The sequence below is a fragment of the Nothobranchius furzeri genome, chromosome 5, assembly GCF_043380555.1.
Source record: "Nothobranchius furzeri strain GRZ-AD chromosome 5, NfurGRZ-RIMD1, whole genome shotgun sequence".
Taxonomy (NCBI): domain Eukaryota; kingdom Metazoa; phylum Chordata; class Actinopteri; order Cyprinodontiformes; family Nothobranchiidae; genus Nothobranchius; species Nothobranchius furzeri.
Genome location: NC_091745.1, coordinates 61,065,125 through 61,087,588, shown reverse-complemented (window position 1 = coordinate 61,087,588; position 22,464 = coordinate 61,065,125). Strand labels below are relative to the sequence as shown.

At 42.1% G+C, this 22,464-nt stretch overlaps 1 protein-coding gene across 2 annotated transcripts in view; it reads left to right on the top strand.

The window, feature by feature from the left end:
* The window catches only part of LOC107379121 (lamin-A), a 33,380-nt gene that overhangs the window by 6,548 nt on the left and 4,368 nt on the right, over positions 1-22,464 (top strand). Inside the window, exons 2-8 of one of the 2 annotated variants that reach the window (XM_054740843.2) lie at positions 263-502; positions 2,060-2,435; positions 19,635-19,791; positions 20,219-20,344; positions 20,817-20,987; positions 21,203-21,328; positions 21,415-21,635. In XM_054740843.2, coding sequence (XP_054596818.2) covers positions 2,098-2,435; positions 19,635-19,791; positions 20,219-20,344; positions 20,817-20,987; positions 21,203-21,328; positions 21,415-21,635 — 1,139 coding nt within the window. In that variant the 5' untranslated portion in view covers positions 263-502; positions 2,060-2,097. The remainder of the gene's footprint in view (positions 1-262; positions 503-2,059; positions 2,436-19,634; positions 19,792-20,218; positions 20,345-20,816; positions 20,988-21,202; positions 21,329-21,414; positions 21,636-22,464) is intronic. The other variant, XM_054740844.2, reaches the window with a different exon arrangement.

Here is a 22,464-nt window from a genome sequence, read left to right as displayed (position 1 = left end):
TTTGTTTTTATTTAAAACTCTTATGTAACCAGATAATCTCAGGATGAAATCGGTGTGCTTTTTCATTTGTGAAGGAACAGCTTGGAATCATCGGTGTTTTTCATTGACGGACCACTTGCTCCGCTCGCTGAGGTCAGGGAGTGAAATGAGAAGGGAAAGGATAGAGGCAGTGCCGAGCGAGATGCAGCAGCAGCAGATATGTGTGTGTGTGTGTGTGTGTGGCTCTGACTCCTCCTCACAGCCTCTCCCTCCCCTCTCCCAGCTGCTGCTCCCGCCTCCCCTCCCTCTACTGCGCTAGTTACATGTGCTGCAGCGACACCGGGCAGTTCAGGGCTCTAGCCAAAGGCGAACACACCCACCAGCCGAGAGCAGGACCTTGTTGTCCCACCGATCCTCACAGCTGCTTCTGCTCACCCACAGCAGCAGATTCACTTCCAGAAAGGTCCTGCGTATACTTTCGGATCCTTCAGCAGGCTGCAGGGAGGAGTTCCACTCAGCCACGGTAGGATTCAGAGCGTTGCTTTGTTTCTGTCTCCTGTGAGGTTTTAACTGTCTGATCAGTCATTTTTCCTTTTTATCTGGGAGTCTTTTGAATAATTTGGCACGTTTGGAGGTTAAATTTATGTTTCCTTAATTCAAAGTTGGTCCTGGGCGCTGGTGAGTGTGTGGGTGTGTGCACACACCACTCCACCCACTTGGGCGTGCATGCTCATGCGTGCGCTCTGTAGTAGGAGGTCAGAGATGGTGAAGTTTGGCGTGTCCACCCACTCATGAGTCAGAGAGGACTAGTGAAGTCTGTTATTGATTCTAATGCGATAATTTTAATGAAAGTACGGCTGGTTAGGATCAATGCCAATTAGGATTTTTATGTAGATGAGTTATTTTTAATTTATGGGTAAAATATCTAATGTAAATTTTTTATATTCCTTTTTTAAATCCAACTATAATCCTTTACGTATTAAATCCATATCCATTTAATTTGCTTTTAACAAGAGCTGCACCGATTCTGGTTTTGAGCCGATACCAATTTCTGATGCTTGTACAGTTCAGACCCACCGGTACCAAATTGGTTGGATTAGAAACAGCTATTATTATAAAAGCTGCTATTCTGGAAGTTTAAACTTCCACATGGAAGATCTACTGTTGCCACCTTTCATAATTTGTGATGGTGAGTCCACAGACCAGGACAGTGTCATTTTTCTTGGCTCCTTATTGAATTCATGGAAACGGCATCAGGTAAATTTGTATTGACGAGTAATAATCCTAAATCAGAACAAGAATCAGAGTGTCTCTGTTTAAAAACATACAAACATAATCTCAGTTCCAGTCACGTTAACGTAAAAAAATCAGACCGATTCAAAGTTTTGTTCCCACAGAAATGTATTTCAAATGTTGATAGGAGTCAGGATGACACAGAGGCAGAAAACGGATAAAAATATGGCGATAATAGAATTTAAGCTTCATTAGTTGGAGGCTTTAATCCAATCGCTGCCATTATGCCTGATGTCCCAATCATTCAGAAAGGATAAGTTCCCTGAAAATCCTGCAGCTTTAATTTAGACCGTGACTCGATGCTTATCTTGTGTATTTAAATATGTTGCAATCAGCTGAAAAATTACAGCCGAACACTGATCTCAGGAGAGTCGAAGCAATTAGCAGCTTTTTTAGCTGCTTTCCTTCATTTTGCCAATCTCTGGAGGGAGGATGTTTGTTTATTTCACCCTTTGCAGCTTTATGCGTAATTACAGAGGAAGGTAAAAGCATGGAGGTAGGGGATGGGAGGTCTGTGCTGAAGAAGAAGAAAAGAGGATAAACAAGACTTGGAGGAGCTGAAAGAAACCTTTGTGCTTCAAGTCAAAACTTTATTTAACTTTGTTTCAAAAATAAACCTCATCAGCACCCTTGTTGTTTAGTTTCCACGGAGACCTGCGGTTGGATCTCAGATATAGATCTAATAGATCTACAGGGTTTTTCATATAGTGGGTGGGAACTATCCTAGATAGGTTTATTTCAGGGAAAGCAGTTCCGTCCTGTTCAACACTTCTCTCCTCACCTACAGCTCACCTCATCTGCACTACTACCTGAGCAACATCCGCCATGGAAACGCCGAGCCAAAAGCGTAGCACCCGCAGCGGCGCTGTCTCACCGGCCCGTATCACCCGGCTGCAGGAGAAGGAGGATCTGTGCAACCTGAACGACCGTCTGGCCGTCTACATCGACAAGGTGCGCTCCCTGGAATCTGAGAATGCCTCTCTCAGACTACGCATCTCCGAGTCCGAGTCGGAGGTGACCCGTGACCTGTCTGGCATCAAGGCGGCCTACGAGACGGAGCTGGCTGATGCTCGAAAAACCCTGGACCAGGTGGCCAAGGAGCGGGCACGGCTGCAACTAGAGCTGGGCAAGATCAAAGAGGAGCACAAGGAGCTGAAAGCCAGGTAGGAGGGTCTCTCTGTGGCCACGCCCACCTCGACACTGCTGTGTGACTCAACCTCGAGTATTGTCTGTGTAAACTATTAACAGAAGGATTTCAAGCTGTTTCACTCGGAAATCCTTAATGTGGCTCTGCCGGAGAACACCCAGGAGGTTTTCATACGTGATCCCACTGCAGTTTGGGAATTTTCTTCTGATTCTTCACAAAAGTTTACTTTATAGTTTTTACATAAAGATAACTAAGATAAATGTGTGTTTAGGGCGAACATCATAAAGCCCCAAACATGAGATTTATGGTGACAGTTCCACATCACATGAGTGTTTCTGTCCCAGCTGAGACTCTTCCGCGAGAACACACTCTATCTTCAATTAGTGTTAAACAGATTTATGTTCATGTGTTCATCCACAGCAGCGCCTGCAGGGGAGAGTTTTTATTTATTCATTACTGATCTAGTTCCTGTGACTGTTGGAGTCTTCAGCTCACGCCCAGTTTTCAAAAGATCTGAGGTGGTGCAACAGCAGGAATGTGGTGTGAAGTAGGAGCACATGTGTGTGTGTGTGTGTGTGTGTGTGTGACTCATCTGCTAACAAGTCCAGGTATGTTTCTATAAGCCCGGGGGTGGGGGGTGATACTGCCACACCTCTGAACCAACGACCACACCCTCTCTAACCACCTGCTTGTTCAGGTGAAATATGAACAGAATGAAGTCGTTAGACTCAATAAAAATTTTACTCAACATCTAATGAAAGGAAACAAAATTGGATTTTAATTCTATTCACAAATAAGTGAACGACCTCAGCCTTTTAAGGTGGAATCATTGTTGGTTCTATAATTATGGTCACATGCTATGAAAACCCCGTGTGATCGACTTGACAAAAAACTCAGAATTTATGTTTTGGATCAACAAACGGTCTCTTTCCAATAATTCATCACTGTGGAAGCTTTTACTTCAGTAACAAATCGAGTCTAAACTGGAATCGGATAAAAATCTTAACTAGGAATCGGCCCCGAAAACCAGAAGCGGTGCTTTTCCTAATAATAACTTATATAAGGTACCTGGATTGGTGTGCTGTCATCACCGGGTTCGTTCCTAACTCGGGTGTTGCCTCAGAGATCCACTCTTGGCCTCGGGCAGACAGACACGGGTTCTAGGGAAATGTGAACAAAGCGCATCAGATTTAAGAAAATGAAACCGTTTGTATGAGCTCCTCAGCAACGTCTGGCAGCATTTCTCGTGTTTCCACATGCCTATTTTATAACAATGGATGGCCCAGCTCAGTGTAATATGAACATGAGGTGTTTTTGCTTCTACTCTGCATCATAGTGATGTTTGTGGTTTATGCTCTCGTTTGTATCATGCAGCTGTTGTCTGTTGATTTTTGTCCCAAAATCAATCAGCGTTTGTGGCACGTGGGCGACAGAAAGGCCTCTGGTCATTTCCTTGTGCTGAGAGATCAGCACTCGGGGTCTGTCGTGTTAATGTTCCTGGAAAAGCTCTGCTCACTGCAGCCTTGCTGCTTTCATCTGCCTGCACTTTAACCAGCCTGTTTAGTGTTTGGTTGCTATGGCTCTGTGGCGGGGTGGTGACTCAGAGGTTTTTCATGGCCTTTGGAATGAGCTGACTGGACTCTGGTGGGAAGTGGGCTTTATTAATAAACACTGAGTGCAGCTGAGCTACACCAGGCAGCAGCTACGTCTCCGGCTGCTGGAGTGTATGGGTGAGGGGACACACCTGTTCATCCTGAATGCATCGTCTTTGTTTGTTTTCACTTCCTGGAGCAAGAACCTCAAGTTGTCTGAGGAGAACGCCAGCCGTTGTCCCAGAAGCTGTCTGACTTATGAATGATTAAAACCTGTTGGAAAAACAGCAGCTAAATCTGTAAACATGGGTGGCTGTGGGATGAGCCTGCAGCCCCCCCACCAGAACCCCAGAGATGCGACTCAGCAGCTTCACGGCGAACCTCACATGCTCTCAAGACATGCAGCTGAGTCGCCTGCAGCTGGAAACCCATCAGATCTCAGCAGGTCTCGGGTTTTAAAGGCTCCACCTGAACTCTTTACTGACGAGTTATTCCATCCGTATCTGTAGGTTTTATGTCTAAAAAACCTTCACATTTTTAGTGTTTTCTGATGTTTCTTTTGCAGAAATTCACTTTATTTATGTAGCTGAAATTCCTAGAACTTCAATACTGAATATATTTTAAAGTATTTTTTAAATCACTCATGACTAATGAGGGCTGTGCTATTTCATTTATTAGTGATTGTGGATTTATTTATTCTAATTGTGACAATTTTGTCATTCCAACAAAAATGTATTTAGATTAAATGTTTTTTTAGATGTTAAGTTAAACAAATAATAAAATATTACAACTATATAGTAATAGTTTTAATAATATAAATATCATGTATAAATATTTAAAATAAGTATAATTTATAATGGTATGGATGATGCATGATGGAGATGTGGATTGAATTTGGACAGCTGTCTATGACTTATTTTCTAAATTATCATTTTTTAAAATGTAGTTTTAAGATTTAAACAACAAACTATGCAAATTTCTTTTTAAAAATAAAGTAGCATAGTCATTAAACAAGAAAACATCTTCCAAAGTTTTTTCTTATTTCAATTCTGTCTTTAAACTAAAAAAAGGTTTAATTTAACATTGACCACATGCAGATTTGACCTTAGTTCTTAATAAAGTGTAGTTTTTTTTTTTGCTTTAATCTGATTAATCTGGTTTTTCTTCTTCCTCGCGTCTGTTTCCCGTGGCCGTTGATGTTCGTGCAGAAGCAGGTCCTCCCCTGCAGAAGCTCTCTGAAACAAACATCCCTCTTTAATGGGCTAAAATAACAAAGCTTAGCTGGAAAATAAACAAAGATTCTTCCTCCAGAGGAGAAACAAAGGTGGGATCGGCCGCGCCTGTTGTGGTTGAGGGTGTGACTCCAGGTAGGCGAAATCTTTTATTCTCTTCAAGTCATTTGGAGCTGCTGTCTGTTGGAGCTGCTGTCTGTTGAATTAAGGTTTAAAAAGCACAGTGGTAGATGGAACATGGTCAGACACGTTTCACTGAATGCAGCTGCAGACTGAAAAGTCACAAACTCCACCAACACCTCTTCCACCATGATGCTGCGTCTGACTCTCACTATCAGAACGCTGCAGGAAGCAGACACACTGCCCAGCACTTCAGTTTCCTGGATGCTCAGAAGTTTACCACCTAACAGTTTAGGATAATTTTTCTAATTGAGACACATTTAGAATAAAATATTCATCCGGTCTGTAAAGTCCTCTGAGGGTTTGATAATCTCCCCAGAGATGATCTTCGTGTGTCGGTGACTAACTGTGTTTAACTCATTAAACATTCGTGTCATCGCGGCTCCTTTTTAGGGGACATGAGGAGGATCCTGTTGGGTTTGTTGGGATATAGTTTGTTTCCTAAAAAGGAAAAGAGGAAGTTTGCATCAGTCCCTACTCCTGAAGCTGCTTTTTGTTTTAATGTTCAGTCACTAGGGAAACGTCTCGGCTGCTGGCAATAACCGAATCAGTGTGATGCTCTGAGGTTGGACTGGAATCCTGACTGTAAAAGATCAACGATAAATGCTTTTAGGATCAATTTAACCCTTAAGCTTCCACACCAAGAGAAAAATCCTCTAACCTGAAGCGACAAGTGTCATAAAACAAAAGGTAACGATAACGTGAGCTACCTTTTTAGAAGCGTTTATTGTGATAGTTTGCATTTAACTCAGTTTTATTAATCTAACAATAAAAGTTTTAGTTTTTAAAGTTTCAGACAGAGTTCTTCTAGATGCCAAAAACAGGAGAAAAGGTTTAGTTCACACTTTAGTGTTAGCAGAGGATGTTCCAGACAGTCTCACTCTCTTTGCTCTACTGTGATTGGATCAGACGTACAAATGCATGAATGCAGTCATTGAATTGAACTAAAATAAGAATTTAATGTGTTTCCTGATAATTCTGGTCCCCGTTAAAAATGTTAAATGTCTGAGTATTCGTGGTTGTGGCGGCACTCATCGATGCTGACAGTCGAACCACTTCATGTATGATCGTCATCATTACGCCGCGGCCGAGGAATTACAGAATCGCCTCTAATGCGTTCATCCACCAGTGTTCAGGCTTTCTTCACAGCAGGAATAATGACTTGATATTTCAGGAAAAGCTCTGGTGGAACTAATAGCTTTAATGATGACACCATTACCTGATGTGTGTCATGATGGTGGGCTGTGGTTAGTGTGTGATGGACGCCGTCCATGTTGTAACCTTTTCTTTAGTTTCTTTACACGCATCTTGAACTTTGTTTTTTGAGGATCTTGCTGGTTTTTATCAGCGTTAACAGTCTGTCTGTATCATTTCATTGTGCTGTCGAATTTCTTTTCATGCCACTTGATCACATTTCTTCTCATCTTTGAGTTCTTGTTGTGTTGAAATTCTAATTGCATTTTTTAGTTCTTTTTAAAACACAGGTTTATTTACCTGCAACGTTTTGTTTGTAGCTGCAAACTTCGTCATGCTGACGCTGATGTTTCTTCTCGTTTTCCCCTGCCTGGGAAAAACCTTTGAGTCCTGGTGATCTCAGCTCGTGTGTGTGTATGTGTGTGTGTGTGTCCTGTCTGTTTCTTTCTTTTTCTTTCTTTCTTTTTTTTCTTTCTTTCTTTCTTTTTTTCTTTCTTTTTTCTTTCTTTCTTTTTTCTTTCTTTCTTTCTTTCTTTCTTTCTTTCTTTCTTTCTTTCTTTCTTTCTTTCTTTCTTTCTTTCTTTCTTTCTTTCTTTCTTTCTTTCTTTCTTTCTTTCTTTCTTTCTTTCTTTCTTTCTTTCTTCTTCTCTCTTTCTTTCTTTCTTTCTTTCTTCTTCTTTCTTTCTTTCTTTCTTTCTTTCTTTTCTTTCTTTCTTTCTTTTCTTCTTCTTTCTTTCTTTCTTTCTTTCTTTCTTCTTTCCTTTTTCTTCTTTCTTTTCTTTTTCTTTTCTTTCTTTCTTTCTTTCTTTCTTCTTCTTTCTTTTTTTTTCTTCTTTCTTTCTTTTTTCTTCTTTCTTTCTTTCTTTCTTTCTTCTTTCTTTCTTTCTTTCTTCTCTTTCTTTCTTTCTTTCTTTCTCTTTCTTTCTTTCTCTTTCTTTCTTTCTTTTTCTTTCTTTTTTTCTTTCTTTCTTTTTTTCTTTCTTTCTCTTTCCTCTTTTTTCTTTCTTTCTCTTTCTTTCTTCTTTCTTTCTTCTTTCTTTTTTTTCTTTCTTTCTCTTTTTTCTTTCTTTCTCTTTCTTTCTCTTTCTTTCTTTTTTTCTTTCTCTTTCTCTTTCTTTCTTTCTTTCTTTCTTTTTTCTTTCTTTCTTTCTTTCTTTCTTTCTTTCTTTTTTCTTTCTTTCTTTCTTTCTTTCTTTCTTTTTTTTCTTTCTTTTTTTTCTTTCTTTTTTTCTTTCTTTTTCTTTCTTTTTTCTTTTTTTCTTTCCTTCTTTCTGTCTTTCTTTTTTTTCTGTCTTTCTTTTTTCCTTTTTTTCTGTTTTTCTTTCTCTTTTTCTTTCTTTCTTTTTTCTTTTTCTTTCTGTCTTTTTCTCTTTCTCTTTCTCTTTTTCTCTTTCTCTTTTTCTCTTTGTTTGTTTGTTTGTTTGTTTGTTTGTTTGTGCTTTGGGAGGTCCCAGGACTCTAGCAGGCGCTATATAAAATACAGGCAATTTACCATGTTCTGGTTCCTGCTCTCCTGTTGATCACAACAGGAGTCGTGTTCAGGCCTGCGCCATGGGTTCAAACATGAAGTTTGTGGTCTTAAGGAGTTTATATAAAACAGTAAAATCATCCCTGATTGATTAATAAACATCAGTGGTACCCAATAGGTGGGCTGCAATCCTCCCCAACACACACACGGGACCAGACTAGAACTTTGAAAATGTTGCAGGAGGAATGCCATAGCACCCCTGACTGACCCTCCAACTCATAGATTTTTCAGTGATCCACATCTTTAATCTTACCTGGCAGATGCAAATCCTCAAATACTTGTAGTTGAGTGTAGTTTATAACAGTGTCGGTTGTTGCAACCACCACTCAGACAACTGTTAGAATTTTACTGTGAAATTACCAAAATAAAAACCAAATAAGGCTACAAACTAGACTGTTTTGACTAGCTTGACAGGAGGATTAACGTGCATAAACAGTTTATCTACCATCCATCATGGTGAAGAGGGTTGGTCTTTATAATGTTGCTTATACTGAATAATTGGCTTTACTCCAATTACTGTACGACTGCTCAAGTTTCTGATACAATTTAGGAGGTTGTTGGTGAGAAAGTGGCTCTCTGTCCTGTGAGCCCCTAACCAGAACCAGAACCCGCAGGCCCGTAATGCTCTGGATGGAGCCGTCTCTGATGGCTTTATTGGTGTGAGAGTAATGAGAGTGTTTGGCTTGAGCGAAGCAGAGTTTGGTACCGATCAGGAGGTTTTGGCACCCTCCGTACTGATTATGTGTATTTTTAGAGTTTATAGAAATGGAGTTTCCATTTTAGAGAGTGCCAAGCTCTCCATGAGTCACTCGCTCAAGGACGGGTAAATCACTCCAAGATGGTGGAATTCCACAAGTCCTCCCACACTTTCCATCCTTCTGGTCCCTCTTGGTGCCCAGAGGCCCTCTTTGTGGGATTCAGACAAATGTGCTCTAGCTCCACCTTGGATTGTGGTTTGGTTGGATGTGAGACAGATCTGCTGAAGCTCGTTGTCTCTGATGAATCTGAGCTGACTGGGATGTTTGGAGCTGTTCTGTCTAACCTAAACATGCTGATTTCTGGAGCACATTCTTAACTTTTCAGATCTGAATGTTCAGCATTAGCTGTTGCTTTGGTTTGTTATTTGGAATGAGGACGGATTCCCTCTTAACCCAAACCTTTTGATTGGTTTAATTTAAACCTTCATGGTTGGTTTGATGATTCGGTTCTTGTTAAAGGTGAATTTTGAAAAGTCAAAGTTTCTCCTGGCTTTTCTGTTTGGAAGAATGTGCCCCTACTCCCAGTCAGATGGGTGTGGTTGGCAAAGTCAAGACAATTGCAGGATACTTGGAAAAGCTTGATCATTGTGTTAATTATTCTACTGAAACTTAGTCACACGTTTGGAGTAAAATCTGTTTGTTCTTCATGTTTCCTCTTGATCTGGATCACCAGAGCGCTCCTGTTTCCTTTGTGTGTGTCCCATGCCAGGATTTGCGTGAGAGCACCAGCCACCGGGCTCGTCAATCCACCACAGCCTGGTTTCATTCCAGGCATCAAATCCATGTTTTCCCCATGAAAGGAAAAATAAGAACACAAAGTCATCAGTCTTATGAGCTCCACATGGGTTTTATTTAACTCAAACCAAACTGTCAGTTTTCTATGCAGCTGCAGAGATGCAGCCATGTTGGATCAGAGGCTTGAAACAACAATCTGTTGCTACATGCTGCCTGGATCAAGGTGCCTTCTTGTTGATGCAAATGAGTTCTGCTTTGAAATAACAAGAACTGAAGTTCAGTTAAGGTACAGAACTGTAGCAGTGGGATTTTCCTGTTTACTTAAAGCTACAATGTTCATGAAACGCTGTTTAACCTGTGATTAAAACGATGCCAAGTTTGGTCGGAGATGAAGACGACGACAGATCTTTGCTTTTCAGAGTTTTTCACTGGAGCCGGAAACGTTTTGTACAGTGTGAGGTTCTACCAACCTCACTGTAATCATTAACACGTTACTGTTCTTTATCTCTGTTGTTTGTTCAGGTGGAGTGATAAAAGGCGTGCTGCCTGGAAACGCTCAGATCGTTTATGTACAGTGAAGAAAACTCGAATCACAGGAGTAGCAGTCAGCATCTGACTCACTCCGTCGTGTGTGTGTGTGTGTGTGTGTGTGTGTGTGTGTGTGTGTGTGTGTGTGCAGACACAGACAGGAGTAATCAGTGGGCGTGGACTTTCTCATTCCCGTGAGATGAATAGGACAAAGGGAGCTCATATAATGCTCACTCATAAAGTTTGATTCTTCTTTAACGAAACATGTGTGTGTGCGTGCGCATGTGTGTGTGCGTGCGTGCGCGCATAGGCTCGTGAACACATTGGACATGGCCAGCATCTGTCCTACTTTAACACAGAGAGCTGTGTTCTGGCCTGCCACATGTGGCTGAGCCCCCCCCCCCCCCCCCACCCCCGCGCGGCTATATTCATTCATCACGATTGCTTCTACTCTGTTCATCTGAAACGAGGAACATAAAACTGTCGTCCGCCGGACTGGAACGTTTGCTCTAACAGTGGATCTGAGGGTTTTATGGTCTCTGAGAACAACAAGAGGTTAACGGGCGCACTGATTAGGTCCAGGTTTGGTCTGCAGGCTGGTAAAGAGGCCCGGCTCCACACTTCCTGTACAAGTCACTGCTGCATGCTGATTGGCTGGAAAGACTCGAGGCAGATCAAATGTGACCAATCAGCAGGAAGGGAGGAAGCTAAGAATCTGGGAATATCTGGGAACTAGTCTCAAAGCCTCCTTCACCCTTGATGTTTTGAAACTTTACAGTTTTTTAAAGACAAAAATGTGTCGAGACCTTGCTGCAATCAGCATGTAACTTGCTGCTGATCCTCACATCTGTGAAGCTTTTCAGCACTTTTAAAATATGAAACGGTTCTAATTATTGAGGGAAAAATAAACATGTTTCTTAGGTTTGCGTTGACAAACTTTTTTGACGATAAACATTCTTCAGTCTACTCCAAGTTTGCTGTTTGGCTCTCATTTTACATTTTTTGAGGGGGTGTTGTTGATGAAGTTGAAGGAAGCAGCATCTTAACCAATCACAGGCTAGCAGTCTCTGTCGCTTTTGGTGGATAGTTGGAAAATTGGGCTCTACTCTGCCTGTCCTTGTGTCTGAGAGCTCTTGTGACTATGGATAATGGCGTTGTGCATCTTCACAGACAGACTTATAAACTAGGCTTTACAATCGAGTACATACCGATACCAAGTACTGATACGATACCCTGATTCTGAAAAGTAATCTATCACTTTACGTAGCCTGATACAATTGCTGCTTCTGTGAACTGAACCGTTCCACAGCTGATGAGAACCAGTCCTCTGGGCCTTTAATCGTCTAGGGTTAGCAAAATGTCGCTAAATAAAACATGCGAAGATTGTCGATCAGGTGTGACCAACAGATGAATCAAATCGACCCAACATGCGTATTTTTGGTCTGTTGGAGGAAGATGGAATTCTCAGAGATAACTTCATGCAGAAAGGCTGCAACCGGGATTTCAAACCAACAGCCTTCTTGCTGCAAGGCAATACTGCTACCAGCTGAGACACCAAGAAAAAGCAATTAAACGTATTTTTTTTGTTTCACTTTCATTCATTCATTTAGTGAAATAAGGCTTTATAATAATGTGAGATAATATTTCTAATCATTTTATCCAACTATCATATTTTTTTACATATATAAGTTAAACAGCTCTGCTCACGCAAATGGCTGCAAAGACCTCAAAGGGTTAAAACGTTTATGATGTTTTGTAGGATTTAAAGGCCACTTTTCTGTTTATTAGCATTTCTGCCTTTTTATTGTTCCAGTTGAATAAATGTGGGCGTTTCTACAATTGGAAGGAAAAAATACATTTTTGAGGAAAAGCTTTTTTTCTTTGAGTCTAAAACTGGATTCTCATTCTTTGCAGCCTCCATCCGTGTTTTTTCACACTGACCTTTAACACACTCAACTCTGGACTTTTTACTGCTTCTATTTCTGGGTTTCTGGGTTTGTTTATAGAAATCCCGTTACTCACCAACCGTCCTTGAGTCACCTTTTCCTGCAGGGTTCTGCACATAAAGCTGCTCTGTGGAAGGCTCAAGGATTCATGTCTAGAGTGGAAAAAGGGAAGGAGGGAATTCTGTAGCTGGAGTTGTGGGGTTCTGTGGGGAATTGAGGAGAATCCCGCTTTATTTTCCAGCATTCCGATCTTTAAGGAATGAGTCACAGGGAAACCCCTCCCACATGGCTGCCTGATGTTTGGGGCGGGGGTGTGGTTACATAGAAGCATACCATACGCATGATGTGTGTGTGTGTGTGTGTGTGTGTGTGTGTGTGTGTGTGTGTGTGTGTGTGTGTGTGTGTGTGTGTGTGTGTGTGTGTGTGTGTGTGTGTGTGTGTGTGTGTGTGTGTGTGTGTGTGTGTGTGTGTGTGTGTGTGTCAGAGTCAGAAGTGCAGTAAAACAACAAGGTGGTGAAGTGCTGGTTCTGCTGGGTGGGGGGAGGTCCTGACCCAGGAAGAGCAGCCGCTGGGGGTGAGGGGATGGTTCTGTTCCCACCTCTGGACTGCATTTTTGAACTAAAGCACTTCACTCATGTTTAATCTGTACTTTGATCTGTGGGAAGAGTTTGGAGGAAAAGGACCTCTAGGAGCAGAACGAGGTCACATGACCATCAGACTTAATCCATTCACTGGTATTTAGGACCTTTGCATCAGTTATTTAACCCTTTAGTAAATAAGGCAGTCACTTTGTTTTGAACCCCATTGCCGTGCATTGCGTTAGGGATGCACTTATTTTGGTTTTGGAGGCTTATGCCAGTTTCTGATTCAGCTCTGACCTGCTGATAGCAATTTATCTCAGATTCCTTAAAGTAACTAAATTATTTTTTAATTGGTGATTAACTTTAGTACCATTGGCTGATTGTGAGTTAAGCTAGTTGTGCTGAATATCGACCCAATCCACTTGATCTGTACATAATTTATTATTCCAAAAACAACCTCCTAAAATCCTTGAACCTCTTGAGATCCTTGGTGGAGCACTTTTCATCCAGCTGATTGAAACTTGCACTGAAAAACACTATTTAACAAAAATAAATCTTTTATTAATATATAAATACCAGTGAGGCGCTTTTTTACATTACGCCCCAAATGAACTAAAACATTGGCTTTTCTGTGGTTTGAATGATAAAGGTTTTAGATGTTTATTTTACTGCGTTTTCACAATTCTTTGGCCAAACTGCTTCAAAGGGATTATTTTTGGACCATTTGTCAGTGTTTCTTAAAAATATCAGTCTTATTTTCCTGAACAGCCTCTGTTTTGCTGCCATCCTAATCTCTAGCCTTCTAAAATTGCAAATATAATTTTATTGACCTTTTATTTAACATTTTTACTTTCTGTCAATTTATTGTTTAGATTTTTATTGCTCTGATTCATTTTTTCTTTCTCTGTGCTACACTTAGGTAGACATAAGTCAATGTTACCATAACATACCATGCCAGCTTTATTTATTGAGCACATTAAATTAATCATGACAGCCGACCAAAGTGCTGCACTGAGAAAACCAATAGGCAACCTAAAGTCGACAGACTAATTACAGAAAAACACAATAAGAAAGACTTGAAGATAACAAAGCATCTTAAAAGTTCACAAAGTAAAAACTGCCAGAAATTATAACATCAAATACATTAGGGAAATATCATAAAATATACTATAAAAGAAGCAAAGCATAGAATAAAACACAGTTGAGCCAAATTTAAGAAACTGAAGAAAATAATGCACACTGATTTGTTGATCTGGTTTAAAGCCAAATCAGCCTGACAGTCATTAGCGTAAAGGTGGTAGTGCACCCCATGTTTAGCTAAGATCTTCCCCAAGAAGAGAAAATGGATGGAAAAGAGTAGTGGGCCTAAAATCAAACCCTGTGGCACACCTCAGGGGGCGGCACAGAGGGAGAGGAGCAGTCATCGATGTGGACTCGGAAACATCTGAAATAACAATGCCTGATGAAGTTTGAGTCACATTGCTGTCAGTTCTGCATGACTTTATTTTTAGCAGAAATATTAAATTATTTAACATTTAAATATTAAATTCCTGTTGGACATAATCCCTGCATGCAACAAATGAGCCACACCTGAAAACTGTTGGTTTTTATACCTGAAATCACACAATTCCATGTGAATAACCAGGAACAGGTGTAAATGGTAATTAAGTAGTCCTGAAGGGCCTAAACCCCATTTCTCTGAACAGAGGGTGTTCTCCACAGCAAACAAGATAACACTTATGAAGAATCAAATGCACCTAAAATAATCTTAGAACCTTTTAATTATTTATTTATAAAGAACCTTTTACCCAAAAACACAAGGCGGCTAAAAGCACAAAAAACACATAACACAATAAGACTTGAAACCATAAAAATCAGAGGAACAAACTGACTCGTACACACAAACATGAAAAGAAAGCAGCAGCTCAACAGGCCGAGGTGTAGAGAGAAGACACGTTAAAAACAAAGTAAAAATCAGATGCTTTCTGGAATTTTTGTTTGTCTAATAAATGTTTAAAAGCCGATAACTTTACAGAAGATGTGCTCAGAATAGTGAAACGTCTCCAGAGTTCCATCAGGAAGCCGGCTGATGCTGCTGAGATGATTTAAGTCTGTAACAGTCGGACCGGTGCAGGAGGAACGAGCCTCGGCAGACTGAACCGATATTTTTTGCAAAGCAGAGTAAAGAAAATGGGCAGCTCAAGCGGAGCAAAGGTCAGACCGTGAGACGGCATCATGTCGGATAGTTTGATAGTTCTAATGCCACCAGCCTGCACAGAAATAAAAGTACCGACTGTAAAAGGAGAATGTTTTCTCCCTTCCCCTAAAAGCACGTCTTACATGCAGAGTCCTTCCTTCAGGGTGTTTGTAAAAGTCCAGAGAAACGTTTGGATTTGTCCACAGCTCCGTGGAAACTTGGAAGCTACCAGACCTGGTGTATGAAGCCTTGGTTTCCACAGCAACAGCAGAGCAAAGCTCTCTTCCTCTGTGCGAGGCGGCATTTGTTTCTTGTTACTTGTTATGGGGCGACGGTGGCACAGGAGTTAAGTGCTCGCCTCGCAATCGGAAGGTCGCAGGTTCGAGACCCGCTCAGTCTGTCGCTGTCGTTGTGTCCTTGGGCAAGACACTTAACCCACGTTGCCTGCTGGTGGTGGTCGGAGGGACCGGTGGCGCCAGTGCTCGGCAGCCTCACCTCTGTCAGTGCGCCCCAGGGCAGCTGTGGCTACACTGTAGCTCATCCCCACCAGTGTGTGAATGTGTGTGTGAATGGGTGAATGACTGATTGTGTTGTAAAGCGCCTTGGGGGTTCCAGGACTCTAGAAGGCGCTATATCAAATACAGGCCATTTACCATTTTACCATTTACTGGGATGGACTGAGATAGCTGTGAGTCATCCTGGAGGCTGGGAACCGAGCCAAAGCATTCCCCCTCCTCCTTGGATTTCTTCACTCCCCCCACCCCCACCCCTTCCACCACCACCACTACACTCTTTATCTGGATTTTCCATTTTTATTTGCTGAACAGCTTCATCACAGACTGCATCTCCTCCATCCAGCAGCTGAACTAAACATACAGAAAAAAACTCAATTACAATTCTTTGTAATTTTCAAACAATCTTCTTTAAGGCTGCAAGTTTTGTTGTTTAGAGGATTAATAATTTGTTTGTAGGATAAACTATAGAGGAAATCGAACTAAAGTACAGAAATCTTCAGCTCAGAGGTCCAGCTCTGTGTAAGCAGAAGCAGCCCAGCTGCTGCACATATTGCCTTATTAAAGTAGGCTGTTCTGTTTTTAGACTCAATACAGTTTCTGCTCCAATCTGCATCAAAACCTTCCACGTTGTTGAACGTTTTGCTCTAACGGGATCGTTTTCACTGGGTCACATAAAAGAAACACCAACATGTAAACATTTCATAAGGTTTGAGCTGTTCTGCTCACATCCAGCAGCGGTTAATCTCCTGGTTTTAGTCAAAACTCCCACGGTAAAACACACACCGAGGTTTTAATCCGCAGGCGCCCCACGCTGTTTTAATCTCACATCCAGGAACAACAGCCGACTCAAAAAGCAACATCTGTTAAACTTTATGGACCACAGTCACAGGGGGTTATTTACATTCATGAGAATAATAAAGATGTGGACCTCACTGCTGCACGTTTAGAATAAAAAGTAATTTGTCAAAAAATGGAAAGTTTTTATCAAAATGGTAGAAAAGGATCATGTTTACTGCTGTAGGAGGGCCTGAGGAGGTTATTTATTGCTTCATAAACCAATAAACTCTCTCTCTCTTTCTCTCTCTCTCTCTCTCTCTCTCTCTCTTTCTCTTTCTCTTTCTCTCTCTCTCTCTCTCTCTTTCTCTCTCTTTCTCTCTCTCTTTCTCTCTCTTTCTCTCTCTTTCTCTCTCTTTCTCTCTCTCTCTCTCTCTCTTTCTCTCTCTTTCTCTCTCTCTCTCGCTCCCTCCTCTCTCTCTCTCTCTCGCTCCCTCCTCTCTCTCTTTCTCTCTCGCTCCCTCCTCTCTCTCTTTCTTTCTCTCTCGCTCCCTCCTCTCTCTCTCTCTTTCTTTCTCTCTCGCTCCCTCCTCTCTCTCTCTCTTTCTCTCTCGCTCCCTCCTCTCTCTCTCTGTCTTTCTCTCTCTCTCTCTCATATTCTGTTAAAGTTCATTGTGATGGATTCAAAGTGTTGAGATGACCTGACCAGAAGTGACATAAATACACAAGATGAGCCATTAAAACTATTTACAGTCTTTATATTTACCATGGTTACCCGTTATATTTACTATGGTTACCCGTTATATTTACCATGGTTACCTGTTACCTATCTAGTGGATGTGTCCCGACCCTGTAGGCAGCAGTTAGGAATTCAGGGAATGTCTTTGTTGTCATGTCTGAAGTGTGCACACCTGGATCATAACGAGTCTCAGCTTCAGAATCTAAACATCTGAGCAAATTTAAGCTGGTGTGTGTTTTTAAGACAAACCCCCCCCCCCCCCCCCCACACACACACACACGATAATATCATGTGATAAAGCCCCCTCATTAGTTGTTTTTTTGGCCCCTGTCTGGGGCAACCCGGTTCTGCTTTACCTGCTGCAGGTATCCATATGCCTTCCTGTTGCCGTGGCAACCGTAGCATAATATGCTGCCTTAAACTGCTGATTTTGCAACACAACAAAATAAGTAATGGTCCTTTTAATTTAGGTATCAAATGTTTCTACTTTCAGCTGCAGGAAAACAAATGTCAACAAAGGACAGGAAACACAACCAGTTATTCTTCTTGTGCATCTTTTAAAGTTAAAAACTCCAAGATGTGTTCGTCTTGTGCTCTAACATAACGTCCCATAATATGTGAGTGAGTGTGTAGGTTCCATGCAGCAGAATCTGCTCCAGCTGCTCATGATCCAGATGTTTGAGGTAAAAGGTAGAAGTTAGGGTTCTAACCTGGAGCGACTCACGGCTGATTTCTGCTTTAGCCTTTAAACACCAGGTTCAACTCTATTATACAAACCTCATTTCTACATTCAGACGCGTTTGAACAAGGGTCCAGGAGAATGTTCTGCCTCACACAGCAGAAACATGAACATCATTTATAAACATTCCGTCGAGTCTTTCTCTAATAAAACCAGCTTTTATTTGAAATGCCATGAATCCTGCTTCTTCAACGTTTTATAAACGCTAATCAGCTGTTAGACGTTCATAAACACCAGCTGTTCCTGCTTTTTAAATCAGGCTGATTATTATTATTATTTATGTGCTTGCAGAGACGACCGAGCTGTCTTGCTGCGCTGTGAGTCTGATTACCCAGAATGCACCAAGAAAAGCATCAAGCCTTTACTGGAAAAGCTGTTTCAAGCAGTTTGTGTGGGGAAAAAAAATTAAATAAAAACTTTAGAGGAAAAAGTTGCATTTAGGACTCTTGGCAATCTGGAAGACATTTTTGTTTTCTAATTTCGATTTGCTTTGTTTGAGTTGTATCCGTTTTCTTCTTGAATAACTTGTTCTGTCAGGGAGCAGCTGTAGTTAGCTCTAACTGAATCAGCAGCTCTATAATGGAGATAAAACGCTGGAGCTCTGTCTAGCTGTGAGTTTAGATCCTCCTCCTCTAACTGCAGCTGCGCTGCCTGTGAAGCTCGGCTCTCTGAGGCCCTCCTGAGCAGCCTGGAAGCCGTCTCCCCCAGCAGATGGTCATTATTAGCAACAATGAAGGCCAGCCCACAGGGCCAAATTGAATAACTGAAACCCATTTCCTCCTGAGCTGAGTAGGAGCCTCCTCTGCTGCTAACAACCTCCCTCCATCTCCAGCTTCTGCTGCTGGTGTTTTGTTTTCCACTGGCAGATCCAGCATTTCATTTTTTCCTACTCGAGCTCTAAATTGGTTCCTGTAGATGTTGGGGATGCACACGAAGCACGTGTTCCACAAACGTGAGGTCACCTAACTGGATCCCAGGGCTCTCTAGAGCTAACAAAGGTCCCAGGTTCGGGTCCACAAACAGCTGTGGGGATTTCAGGTGAGGGACAGATTTCTGTAGTTACTTCCTAAATGAATAAAACTCTAAACTACAACTACACAGAAGTTTATAACAAGAATCTGTGACCAAAATACTGAACTGATGAAAGACTGGAAGGAAAAGCTGAAGTAAAATAAACTAAGACTGATTATTTAGGTTTTAAAGAAGCCTAACTCTTTACGTCTTCATTGCCTTTTTACCTAAATAAAGTTGAAAACTGTAAAGACAAATACAAACTTTAAAAAGAGCATTTAAACGTCTTTTTTGCCACAACAACATTCAAACTTAAAAGGGATTTTTGGTTCTGGTCTGCTGGCTCCAGTTTCTTACAGAAATACAGCAAAACACATCAGTTGTGATTAAATGTTAAAATGATGATTCTGGAAATAAAACATCCTCATGAAGGATTAGTTCCCATTGGTGGCTATCAACGCTGCGTTCACAGACCAAAGCAAAATCAGATCATAGGTTGGGTCGATCATCCTGATGATTGGTGGACTGATTCTGATCACACGCTAATTTATCTGGTTTCTTATGTTTCAGACTTTGTGTTTTAGAGCAAAGAAATCTACATTTCTTTGTCCTTTGTGTTAAGTTACATTTTCTGTTTCTTCCAACTATTTAAATCTCACCATCAATATAAAATGTTCTGCCTGCTTCAGTCATTTCTTTAGTTTCTTTATCCTGAAGCCTTTCTCTCTGTCCTCCCTGCAGGCATTTAGTCGGTTTTATTGGGATTATAAAACAGTTGCAGCATTTAATTACTGCAAAGCTACAATAAATTGACTTTTCGTATTAATGTAGTTGTTCTGTTTTTATTGTTGATGAACAAGAGGAAAAGATGCTTAAGTAAAATAAAACAAGACTGAAATTGATGCATCACATCACTGGATGAGAGCGCTAACCCCCCACCTCCCCCCTGCTGCTCCGTCTCTGCAGGAATGCTAAGAAGGAGTCTGACCTGGAGGCTGCTTTGCTCCGGCTCAGGGACCTCGAGGCCATGCTCAACTCCAAAGATGCGGCCTACACCACCGCCCTGGGAGAGAAACGAGCCTTGGAGGCTGAGCTGAAGGACCTGAAGGCCCAGCTGGCCAAGGTAAAAGCAGCCCGATTCTTGACAAAGCCTTGTGTGGTTTGTTTGGTCGGGAAGGGTTCGTTTCCTCCCTTGAAGCGAATCCTTATCCAAGGAGTGAAGGATGATTTGTGCTTCTGTGGTTTAGCATCATATCTGTTTCCTACTGTAAAAGTTCCTTCAGAGGAATGAGGACGTCTCCCTTTAACCCACAGACTCACTCGTTGGGTCAGACCTGTTGGTCAGAAAGCGAGTCTCTCTGTGTGCGTTTGGTTTTCCTGCCTCAACATCCCCCAGAGGGAGAGTCACTCCCTGTAAAGCTGCTGCACATCTCTGCTGTTGGTTTTATCAATGAACCCGATCAGTCACAGAGCTGCAGCTGTGGCTTTGCTCCACCTAGTGGTCCTAATGAGGAACTGCACCCATCATTCCCTAATCTCCTGTTCCCCAGCTGGATGTCAATTTGGCCGACGCCAAGAAGCAGCTGCAGGATGAGATGCTGAGGAGAGTGGACGCTGAGAATCGCCTGCAGACCCTGAAGGAGGAGCTGGAGTTCCAGAAGAACATCTATGCCGAGGTCAGTGCCCCTCACCTCAACTCATCTACTTTTGCTTTAATCTGTCCCAGTTCTCATCTTTTCTGCAGGATATTGATCTGCTTCCAACCACCTACTGGTTGGTTTTTCATTCCCCCCTCTAGACTTGCTCATGCATCTCACCTCTCCTCGAGATCTGCTTCCAAAACAAAAAAAGAAACCTTGTCAAATACAGAAGTACTTGGAATATAATTCTCCACATGATTATGTTTTAATCTTTATTGGTTTTGGCTGTAGCAGGGATTTAAATTGAAATGCAACGAGGAGCTGTTATAGATTTTCCTGCTGGAACTCTAAACAAGTAATTAGTGCAACGAGCTGATCAATGCAGTTCAGTTTATCAGGTAGAGCAGGTCTCTGCAGGTGGAGGGCTAATTGTTGTTTATGGCACATGAAATGAGCTAAACTTCACAGATGAGTTGGATGTCAGCGATGCTTTGATGTCTGAACACAGGAAATGCGTGAGTCCAAGCGCCGGTACGATTCCCGGGTGGTGGAGATCGACAGCGGGCGGCAGCTGGAATTTGAGAGCAAACTGGCAGAAGCTCTGACTGAGCTGAGAGCGCAGCACGAGGAGCAGGTCCGCATGTACAAGGACGAGCTGGAGAAGACCTACAACTCCAAGGTAGTCACCAAGAGGTTGAACGGTTCCTCAGCTGTCTGAACAAAAGGATGCAAAGTATTGATTCATTCTCCGTTAGTCCAACTCCCCAGACTTCCTCTGACGGGCAGAACCACTGCTCTGTGGGGATCCTGACGAGGAATCTGATTAAAACCAGCTCTGTTGATGAACACATTGTTTTCCAGGATTAGAAACCAGATTCTCTTGATTATTTTCAGCTGGAAAACGCTCGTCACTCCGCTGAGAGGAACAGCAACATGGTTGGAGCGGCTCATGAGGAGCTGCAGCAGAGCCGCATCCGCATGGAGAGCCTGACCAGCCAGCTGTCCCAGATCCAGAAGCAGGTACTCGGACAGCTTTTACTAAACTTTACTAAACTCCGAAACCCCACCCAGCCGGCGGTTTCATTGCATCTGAGCGTTCTTCTCAGCTGTCAGCAAGTGAGTCCAGAGTTCGGGAGCTGGAGGAGTTGCTGAGCCGGGAACGGGACACGATGAGGCGACGTCTGGAAGACAAGGACCGAGAAATGGCAGAGATCCGAGCTCGCATGCAGCAGCAGCTGGACGAGTACCAGGAGCTGCTGGACATCAAGCTGGCCCTGGACATGGAGATCAATGCTTACAGAAAGCTGCTGGAGGGGGAGGAGGAGAGGTGAGGAAACATGGTGGCAGCATCTTCATCGGCCCAAGGATGTTTCTCAATGTCAAGGCGCCTGCTTGCTTACAAGGACACTGTGCTTGCTTGGTCAAAGAAAATGGTTTAATGGAACAGACTTGGCTCACGTGACTGTGGCTCAGAGATGACCTCACGTCATGTCACGTGAGGTAAAGTTATATTTTACGTATGAGTTTCAGTATACCCAAACCCTGTATAACGAGCCTTTTACTGTTAATGGTTTATATTGGTTAAATAAATATGTAAACGCATTACTTCCTGCTAGCCACCGAAGCTACAACTAACCAACCCTAGCTAACTGCTTTGGATCTAAAAAACATTGTAGATATCAGCCCGATTGCTATAATTAGTTTAATTACATTTAAACTGGAAATTTGTCCCTGAAGTAGCTGCTGGCTCCTAATCTGCCATCCTTTAGAAAATGCCACGCTGTATTCTGGGAAATGTTTGACTGAGAGAAGGCTAAAAGACACCTCCTGTGGATCCTTGCTCAGCTAGTTAAACGGCTAACAAACGGAGGGCAGATGCCTTGGCAGCACATGAACATTGGAACACACCTTGTTGGTTGCTGATGTTGTATCTCCTAGGCAACCAGGGCGGGACCAAGACATCAAGGCGACGTTCCTTGACATTGAGAAACATCCCAAGCAAAAAATACTAGAGGCCATCTTTATGTTCCGACGTCTGTTCACGGGTTCATTAATAATTTTCTCCCAAAAGTTTTAACTAATTCAAACTTTACCTCACACTCCTCGCTGGTGTTTCTGTGGGTTTAAAGTTTCAGATCTGCAGACTAAAGTGAACA